The 10,491-nt window shown below is 41.6% G+C and overlaps 1 protein-coding gene across 3 annotated transcripts in view; it reads left to right on the top strand.

Moving 5' to 3' along the window:
* The window catches only part of SLC17A4 (solute carrier family 17 member 4), a 30,372-nt gene extending 22,234 nt beyond the window's left edge, over positions 1 to 8,138 (top strand). For all 3 annotated transcript variants that reach the window (XM_001496316.4, XM_070244150.1, XM_070244151.1), the window contains 6 exons: positions 1,103 to 1,221; positions 1,345 to 1,506; positions 4,389 to 4,521; positions 4,603 to 4,750; positions 5,603 to 5,693; positions 7,134 to 8,138. In XM_001496316.4, coding sequence (XP_001496366.1) covers positions 1,103 to 1,221; positions 1,345 to 1,506; positions 4,389 to 4,521; positions 4,603 to 4,750; positions 5,603 to 5,693; positions 7,134 to 7,268 — 788 coding nt within the window. In that variant the 3' untranslated portion in view covers positions 7,269 to 8,138. The remainder of the gene's footprint in view (positions 1 to 1,102; positions 1,222 to 1,344; positions 1,507 to 4,388; positions 4,522 to 4,602; positions 4,751 to 5,602; positions 5,694 to 7,133) is intronic.
* The last annotated feature ends 2,353 nt before the right edge of the window (positions 8,139 to 10,491 follow it).

The raw sequence follows: 10,491 nt of genomic DNA on the forward strand, positions 1-10,491 counted from the left end.
CAGGGAAACTTCAAAAGGGAAGATTACAAAATTTATTCAAGTAATGAGACAGGCTTACTATGCTCATGAATTTGAGAAACAGTAAGCAGTATAAGCAAAATAGGAACTCACTAAATATTTGTTGAATCAGTGTTAACAGGCTTCATTCTCAAGGTACAGCGGTGTTAATTTTCCTATTATTCCTCCTCACCTGAGTTTCAGTTCCTTGAAGGCAAAATTGTGTGTTTGTATTCTTGTATTCTCACAATCTAGCAAAATGCCTGGTGTATGATGGCTGCTCTATATTTGTTAAAGAATGTGTAAACAACAAGGCAGCAAGTGAAGACAACTGTTAAGATTTTTTTAAGATTCTAAAAAGGGAATTTTAAGATGAATCGTGTTTCCACTCAACAGTAATAATGTTGAGCTGTCCAACATTGTAATAATACAGAAAATTCCTTAGCTGAGAATTAATTTCATTTTGTGTCTAGAAATTGTCTGGGTAATCAGTTGCATATGTGTGTTGCTGCTAACTCTTAAGTGCTAGAGATAGATATGGAACGATTTAATGATGAAAGGAATTTTGCAGACGCATGACTAGCAGAAGGAATGCTGACTGGTACTTCCACAGTGAGGGCATTTTCAAGCACATGGGGCAAATGCACTAACTTTCAACAATGAGCTAGAGACTTAACAATGATGCATTTCAAAAACGCCCAAAACTCAGTGGTTTAAAAAAACAACCATTTATTCTTAGTTCTGTGAGACAGCTGGGCAGCTCTGCTTTCTGTGTCTCTCATCTGCCTTGGACAATGGGTTAGCTGGAGCGTGTTCTTCCCATGCCATTGGCTAAGACCCAAGAGGACAAGTAAAAAGACGCAGTGCTTTGTAAGGCTTAGATTCTTAACTGCCCCATGTCATTGGTGAAAGCAAGTTACATGGTCAAGGCAAAAGCTAAGTGGTGAGGAAGTACCCTCCACCTATGATAGAGCCATGCAAGGGTGTAGATGCAGGGACGAGTGGAATATTGGGGCCAGTCATTTCGCCAACCCCAGGAACCATCTTAGAGTCAAAGTGGGCAGAGTGAAATTTCAATTCGGTGCTAACTAGATCGTCTTCCTAGGTGGAATTGGCTGTGCCTGTTCTTTTCTCTGGTTTCCTCTTGTTTATGATGACCCTGCGAATCATCCATTCATCAGCACCGGTGAAAGGGAATACATCATGTGTTCACTGGCTCAGCAGGTGCATTGAGGAACTCCTCTGCCATTTCCCTATGTCTGTCTGTACATCTTTGAGGTGAAGAGTGCAGTAGAACAAAGCTCTTGTCTTCTGATGGAGGGGATATTGATATGTGCTTTCTTCCAGGACTATTCGTCAGACTGGTCTCTTCCCATTAAGGCTATGATCAAATCCCTACCACTTTGGAGCATTTTAGTCTCTTATTTCAGTGAATTTTGGCTTTTTAATATCTTTGTGGCATATATGCCAACATACATCAACTCTGTACTTCAAGTTAACCTCAGAGATGTAAGTATATAGAAAGCTCATTCTGTTCCTTTGTTTAAATGCTTAATTATAAAATCCTCTGGTCACAAAATCAGGGGATTAGGCCCAGGACCTTCATGTAGGAAATGCAACCTATTTCACTTGAATTCTGATTCATCTCAGTGTGGTCTACTGCTTATTGTGGCTGAGTGGTTACGGTTCTACAGCAGCTTGACATTCACAAAATGTCATTTTAGAAAAATTTTTTATTTTATTTAATTAATTATTTTTTTCTTTGAGGAAGATTAGCCCTGAGCTAACATCTACTGTCCATCTTTCTCTTCTTGCTGAGGAAGATTGGCATTCAGCTAACATCCGCTGCCAATCATTCTCTTGTTGCTGAGGAAGATTGGCCCTGAGCGAAGATCTGTGCTCATCTTCCTCTCCTTTATAAGTGGGATGCCTGTCACAGCATGGCTTGATAAGTGGGGTGCAGGTCCACGCCTGCGGTTTGAACTGGCAAACCCTGGGCCACCAACCAGAGCATGTGAACTTAATCTCTGTGTCACTGGGCCAGCTCCTAGAATGTCATATTTTTTTATTTTTATTTATTTTTATTTTTTTTTAAAGATTTTATTTTTTCCTTTTTCTCCCCAAAGCCCCCCGGTACATAGTTGTGTATTCTTCGTTGTGGGTTCTTCTAGTTGTGGCATGTGGGATGCTGCCTCAGCGTGGTCTGATGAGCAGTGCCATGTCCGCGCTCAGGATTCGAACTAACGAAACACTGGGCCGCCTGCAGCGGAGGGCGCGAACTTAACCACTCGGTCACGGGGCCAGCCCCATAGAATGTCATATTTTTTAAGGAATCAATGCAAAAATTTTATGTTCAGTCCAATCAACATTTACAAACAAGACACTCTGCAGCATAAACAATAAAGCACTAACAAAACAAATTCTGCCTTTGAAAAGGCTATCACGGAGATGCACAAACAATATATCCTATAAATAAGACATTATTAATAGGATATTAAAGTCCCAAATAGGACTTATATCAAAAACTTGTGGATAATGTTCTTTTAAAAAACCATTTTATTCAAGTATGTCATATGTAGATAAAAGTACACATGTGTACAACTCTCTGATTTTTCACAAAATGAACATATGTTCTGATTGGCTGACAGGAGCCTTTTGATTCCTGTAGGATGGATGTCTTAAAAGTGGCAAAGAGTGTGTCAGATTTCATAGCCTGTTAGTGACAACAGTTCACAAGGTCATTGAAATACTGTTACATTCCTGCCCTTTGTACCCAAAAAGCAGTGTTCTCTTATTGACTGGGTTCTCTTGTGAAAACATGCTAACTGGCCAACAGAGAGCTGACTTTCTTAGCAGAGATCAGAGTCTGGGGGGCATGCATGCAAAACAGACTACAGGTACTGATATCAGAAAGCCCAGGGATAGAGTGGCTATGGGTCTTCCAAAGGAAGTGAAGAGTCAGAAGCAGGCAATGAAGTCAGAACCTCAGGCCAGGGAATCAGGGGACAGGAGGTCCAGAGAAGTAGGACTCCAGTGCTGAGAGATAGACATCCTGAGGCTGGCTGTTGGGACTGGTGTCTCCGATGTGAGGCGAGGTGGACTCCCCACCTCGGAGGCCAGTGCTGAGGAGGAAGAGGATGGGGGAAAGATTGGAAACACAAGTTGAAACCAAACAGTAGACTTTCCCAGCTTGGGAAGTCAAGAGACTTAGACTGCCATTTCTCTCAGGGTATTTTCTCACTAAGTCGCATAACCTCAATGGCTTTGGTTTACTCATCCATAAAACAAACAGCTTGGACCAGGTGACAGTTAAATCCATTCCATTGTTTGGATTACACACAGCAAAGGATGGTCTCCTTTTCCTTGCATTGTCTTTAATAGGATTTTAATTTAGAGGTTTAATTGACAATACTAGGGTTCAACATTTTAAAAACTGTAAAAGAGTGAAGCGTGAAAAATCTGTTCACTCTGTTTGTCCTTCTGCCCCAGGAGTTATCTTCCCATCTGTGCTGTGTGTGTCCCTGCCCTGTCTCCAATCTATCCTATTTTCCCTGCCCTTTCCATAGATAACTCTTTTTTATTTTCTTATATATTCTTCAATTGAATTTATGAGAATGCAAGCATACACAAATGTATATCCTTATTTTCCAAACTTTTTTTACAAAAACATAATAAGTTTATGCTGCTCTTCTTTATACACTATACCATGGGGATCTTTTCATATTAGTACATGCGGATCTTACTGGGTGACATTTGGGTTGTTTCCAATCTTTGAGCAATGCTGCAGTGAAAAACTTGTTCATTTGTCACATATTTGTGCAACTATTTCTGTAGAGTAAATTTCTGCATATCTAAATCGAGGGTGAATTCAGTATAAACTTATATATTTACTGTTCAATTGCCCCCCATAGGGCATTAATAATATTTGCAAGTACCTGATTCCTCACAGCATCATTACAAATCATGTCAAAAAACTTTTGGAGTTTTACAGATTTGATTGATGAAAAATGGTATTTCATAGTAGTTTTATTATTATGAGATTGGGTACCTTTTAATATGTTTAGGAATCACTTATTTTCCCTTTTCTGTAAATTGTCTGTTCATATCCTTTGCCTACTTTTATGCTGAGTTTGTTCTTTTTAATATTTATTTCCAGGTGATCTTTATATATGAAGAGAGCATTAGTCCTTTTTTTTCCCCTGCAAATTGAACTATATGCATATTTTTCCCTAGGCAGTAAAATTATATTAGCTCATTTAGCAACATGGATTTTGTATTAAAGGTGATGTGTATATAAAAAAATGCCATAGATGTAGACAATTTACCCAGGGATCAATCTGTCTCATGGTAAAGTGGTGAAGCATGTATCTCACCTCATCTCTGCTCCTCAGAGTGGGATCCTGTCAGCCCTGCCGTTTCTTTTTGGCTCTATCTGCATGATCCTTGGAGGTCTATTGGCAGATTTTCTCCTCTCCAGAAAAATCCTTAGACTTGTCACCATCAGGAAACTCTTCACTGCCATGGGTAAGGACAGAGGTGGATACACTGGTGGATAGGGAAGTTCAGGTCAGCCTCCTGTTCACTCTGTTTGTCCTTCTGCCCCAGGAGTTATCTTCCCATCTGTGCTGTGTGTGTCCCTGCCCTGGGTCAGTTCCAGCCTCATCACCACCATGGCCTTCTTGGTACTGTTTACTGCCATCAGCAGCCTCTCTGAAGCAGGATCCTTTGTTAACATCTTGGATATTGCTCCTCGGTAGGGACCCTTTGCCTCATCCTTACAGAATTTTGATTCAGGTCTAGCAGCCCTAAACCTACTGTGATGCAGAGGTAAAATGTGAGTGACATGTGCAACAGGTCACAGGAAATGTCAGCAGCAGCCCTAGATCCAAATAATTCTTGGAAGGGACCCAAAGCTGGGCAACCGTTATGAACTTAGTTTTTCAAGGTGAAAACAGGAGTAGTCAGTGGCCACACTCACAGCTCACCTGGGGAGAGTCACACCAATCTAGCTCTGTTGGGGAATGCAGCAGTTACAGAGGGCTGAATCACTGAAAGGACTCATGAAACTCCACAAGGCATGCTCATGTAAGGCTTTAATAAAGGTAAAAGACACACGAGAGCAGGAGAAACCTTTACCTCTGATACGGGTAAATATCAGAGATAACTGAGACTTCCAAACTTAGCTCCTAGGGTCCTTTCACAGTCAACACACTTCATCTTCAGATAATGAACCACCAAGATACGTAGGAGATACCTTGGTCTCAGGTCTCATTCAATGAGGGCTCTTTTATACCACAAAACAAGACTGCAAGATCAGGCACCATAGCAGAAACTATGAGAGCATATAAACTAGGTGCAAGCCATCAATCTGTACTTTTTGTATAAATGATATTGACAAGTTACTACAGGTTACCCTTTGGAAATCTCAGACTTAGCGCAGGATTATACTAATTGCTAGTCAGTACATTTCATGCAGGTTTGACCAAGCGTCAGCACAACTCCAGGCATCCCCAGAAATAAGCACCAAGTTGCAACAGATCAGCTGAGATTAATCTTTTGCTTACAGTGGAATATTTTCCTTTATTTTTCTCTCTCTCTTTCTCAGGTATGTTACCTTTCTCAGGGGACTATTGCAAGTCTCTTATCATATTTCAGGAGCCATCTCTCCCACTGTTACTGGAATTTTCCTCAGTCAGGTGAGGTCAAATGTTGTGATGAAAATCTTCATAAGAGAAACCTACAGATGTCTCCCAGTAGAAGTCAGACTAAGGGTACCTTTGTTCCCTCCTCAATGTGGCTGAACTTGAAGCTCAAGGTCCTGAGCATCCCACATGCTCTCATTCTCACCCTAGGCTCAGTTCATGCAGAGAAATTACATGTTTAGGGTGTGGAGTGAAAGAGAATGCTCAATTTTATGAGTTTATGCTTTATGAGTTCTTAAAAGATGTTTCTCATGCTAATCATCAAATTTTGTATCAATATTCACGGCATTTTTTTGTAAAGTATAAAGTGGCCAACCATTCTGGTTGCCTGAGACTGGGGGGTTTCCTGGGATGTGGGAATTCCAGTACCAAAACCTTGAAAGTTTCAGACAATCCAGAAAAAGCTGGTTGCCTTATGTAGGAACCCAACAAATATTTACAGAGTGAGTGAGAGAGATGTTGAGTGCACGAGAGAGTGAGGGAGAAATCTGCACCTTACATCAGTGCTTAATGAGGAAATTCCTCTGACCGGTATTGCTTGCATGGTGTTTTTACGTTTGTATAGCCTTCCATCCTGGGAGATGCATTTGAAGTTGTCAGAATAAACAAATTCATCTGATGACTTGAACGTTTCCTAAGAAATTTACTGATACAGACTTTATGTGAAGAAAGATGTATGTGACATTCCTATGAATATCATTCCTTAACTTCCTGTGGTTTTCTACCTGTAAGTCAGGAAAATGAGTGAAGGACAACAAAGACAAGATATTCTTTCTGAGATCAAGTCCTTTCTCTTTTTTGAAGCTTCAGTTACCTTTCAGTCACTAACATACTACCAGGAAATGGTTGTTTAAAATGGAAATTCCCAAACTGACCTTGTTTCCCTTGTCATTCATTGATTCATTCATTCGTTCATCCATTCATTGAACAAATACGTATTGAACATTAGCATGTGCCATGCACTGTGTAAGTGACTAAAACAAACAAAAGTCTCTACCCTTGTGAAGCCTATATTGTAGGAAAGAAACTGATAGAAAGCTAATGAAATAAGTAAAATATATGATTTATTGAATGGCGGTAAGTGCTAAGAGAAGAATAAAGCAGGAGAGGACATAGGGCACATAAGAATGGGTGGGATTTCAATTTTAAATAGTGTGGTCAAAGAAGGACTCATTGAAAAAGTAACATTTAAGCAAGGACTGGAAGCAAGCAAGGGAGTGAGACAAATGGCTATCTGGGGGGAGGAACATTCCAGCAGAAGGAAAGGCTAGTGCACCAGAAATGTATCTGCATATTCCAGGAACGACCGGGAAGCCCACAGAGGCTGGAGCAGAGTTCTGGGTAAGGACAGTAGGACTTGGTGCCAGAGCCTGTCTGAGCCAAGAGGGATAAGAACTTGAAGACCATTAATAACTTGCAGTTTCCTGTCTCCAGGACTCAGAGTTTGGTTGGAGAAATATCTTCTTGCTTTCAGCTGCGATTAACACATCAGGCCTGGTCTTCTACCTCATCTTCGGCCAAGCAGAGGTCCAGGAGTGGGCTAAAGAGCAGACAATCACCCACCTCTGAGCAAATCGAGTGACGCCTTAGATCTCGATGCTTGGTTGTTCACTGTTTGCCCTCATGGACATTCCCTTTTTGTGCCTGCTTGACTGGCCATGCTGATTGATTAGTCATTCAATTTGAATTGATTTTGTTTCCAGGATTTTCTCAGAGATCTTGGCTATGTAATACTGAAGCTTCTGTCTGGATGGTGGCGGGGTGGGGGGCTAGTTATTTAACTATGATCTCCTGAAAGCATAGATGTGTTTGAATTTAGGTGTGTTCTCCACTCTTTCCACTGTTATTGTGACATAGGAAGAAATATATATTTGGTCTCTGCCCCCAGTTTCCAGCACAGAGCTCCTAAAATCCTTGTAATTTCCTGAGTAATAGGAATGATAGGAGCATCTTTTTTTTTATAATATTTGGTCTGAGTCCTTGGTTCCTGACACAAGAGCTTCTAAGATCCTTGGAAGCTCTGAAGTGATGAAAGTGTCTTTTGGGCATACCAATGAGGTGACTGGTGACTGGGGGCCTGAGATAGCTTCAGGATGTGGAGCTGGTCACCAGAAAGACCAAGCATGATTAGAAGGTCTGAACTTTCAGCTCCACCATCCCACTTTGGGAGAGGGGAGAAGGATTGGAGATTGAGTTACTCATCAATGGTCAGTGACTCAATCAATCATGTCTTTGCGATAAAACCTCTATAAAAAACCCTAAACAATGAGGTTCAGAGAGCTTCCAGGTTGGTGGACACATGGAGGTGCTGGGAAAGTGGCACATGTGGAGAGGACATGGAAACTCTGCGTCCCTTCCCAAGTACTTGCCCCATGCCTCTTTTCCATTTGGCTGTTCCTGAGTTGTAACCTTTATAATAAACCAGTAATAGGAAGTAAACAGTTTTCCTCAATTCTGTGAGTGATTCTAACAAATTATCAAACCTGAGGAGAAGGTCATAGGAACCCTCAACTTTGTAGCAATGTCAAACAGAAGTCTAGGTACCTTGGGCACCCACTACTTTGATTGGTGTCTGAAGGTGAGGAAGTCTTGTGGGACTGAGCCCTTAACCTATAGGGTCTACATTAACTCTGGGTAGTTAGTGTCAGAATTGAGTTGAATTGGAGGTCACGCATTTGGTGTCCACGGGGAACTGGAGAACTGCTTGGTGTGGAAAACCTACACATTTGATGTCAAAAGTGTTGTGAGTACAGAAACAATTTTCCTCTGGTTATCCTGGTAAAAGCCTCAGGGGCCAGAGGACAATTTCTCACCAAAGCAAAAGAGGAAGCCAGAACCATGGGAGTGAGAACTGAGAATTACGAGAGGGATTATGTCCAAACGTACAGAAGATGAACCCTGAGAACTGTCATCAAAAGAAAGCCTGAAACAATGGAAGCCACAGGGTATACAATCCAAAGTCCTGAGCTGGGAGGCCAGAGCAAGTGAAGTCACCCTCACATCAAGTGAGGAGGGATAAAGGGCCATTCTTAGGCTTGGCATTGACAAGACGCCCAGGTGAAAAATGCCAAGGAGGAAAGGACAGTAAAGACTGAATCTATTGTAACAAGAGTAATGAACGTGCCTGCAACTAATGAGAGTCAGGTAGTAAACTTCAACTATTTCAGACAACTTCCTTTCTATGGTTGCTAGCTTTGGAATCAGAACCACCTCTATAATACCTGTAGTGCTTGAACACTCTCCAGAGTCAGCTCTTTCAAAACTACCTTCTTTCTGTCTATCTTGAGCTCTGCCCACATCTGGTTTGTGGATCCGTGTAGATCCCTTGCATCATAGTGAATAGACATTGTCAAGTTTTTCTCTTATCCTCTCAAACATTTGTTCGTGCTGCTACTCCTGTCTTGGATGACCTTTTACTTCTCTGACTGTTGGAATCCCACCTGCCTTCAGTAAGCCTCTTTTGATATTCATCTCATTAACCTAACAAGTCATTGAAAAATGTGTGTAAGACTTACGCTGGCTTGACTCCACATTCCGGATGTCTGGAGAGTGTGTGTAGTGTGCCTGCTTCCGTTTCGCCCCCAAATGAGCAGTATTAGGATCATGAAAGAAAGCAAAAACATTAAGCACTAAATGAATATTAATGAACATATAACACGGTGGCTGGTAGAAACCAAAGTCAGACATAGCTTCAGGGAGCTCAGCATCTCAGGAGGGTGGATGACTTTTAACCAAAGTGTCACACAAATGACTGTGCAGTGACAGCTGTGGGACTTAAAATAATGATGGGTATACTGGGTTGTAAGCATGAATGATAAGGGCACATGCCTGAGTCTGAGGTGACGGTGGGCCACCACTACAAAGTTTCAGTTGAACTGGGATCTGGAGGACAATAGCTAACTGATTCAGGAAGTAGACGGGAAGAACATTCTAGTAAGAGGGCACAGCATAAGCAAAGCTTTGGTGGCAGGAGGGAGTAATCAAGTATGGCCAGAGTACGGAGAGTAAGCGAAGCCTGGTTTGTGAGGAGGCTGTACAATTACGTAGAGCAGGAACACGCTGTGCATCCAGGGAAGCGCATTGGTCTTTTTCCTGAAATCAATAAGAAGTGTTTTAGTGGGAGGGGATGAAATCAGGGTTCTATTTTTCAAAGGTTTCTGCATGAGGGAATAGGTTGAAACAGGAGTTCACTGTGTAGTCCAGAAGAGAGTGATGGCCGCTGACAGCAGGGAGTGAATGTGGTGAGAGGGGAGGAGATTATTTGATTTAGAGACAAACCTGACAAGACTTGGATACTAGATGAGAGAGTGGAAGATGTCTGGAATGACTCCTAGGTTTTGGTTTGCTACTAGAAGGTGGGGTGCCCCTCCCTAAGATGGAGATCATAGTGAAGATGACAAGAAGGAAAATGGATACACAGGTCTGAATTTCATATGGGAGATCTGGGCTTTAGTTATAAATTAGGAAGCATCTAGATATAGGTAGTGATTAAAATTCTTACCATGGCTGAAATTATCCAGGGTGACAAGATGCATAAGAAGAGAAAGCCTGGGAATAGCCTTAAGGAACTCCAACGTTTGATGGCCAGCTAGGGGATGATGAGTCTTTAAAAAAAAAGGGAAAGAAAAAAATGACTACAAAGATAGAAAGAAAACTAAGGGAATGTGGTGCCAAAAAAAAAAGAAGGAAAGAGAGAGTCTGTTTCAAAATGGAGTGAATAGTCACCATGTCAACTTTACAGAGATCAGGCAAGATGAAGAGTGAGCAGAAAGTAGAAAAAGGAGACGACTGC

Source organism: Equus caballus, chromosome 20 (assembly GCF_041296265.1).
Source record: "Equus caballus isolate H_3958 breed thoroughbred chromosome 20, TB-T2T, whole genome shotgun sequence".
NCBI lineage: Eukaryota > Metazoa > Chordata > Mammalia > Perissodactyla > Equidae > Equus > Equus caballus.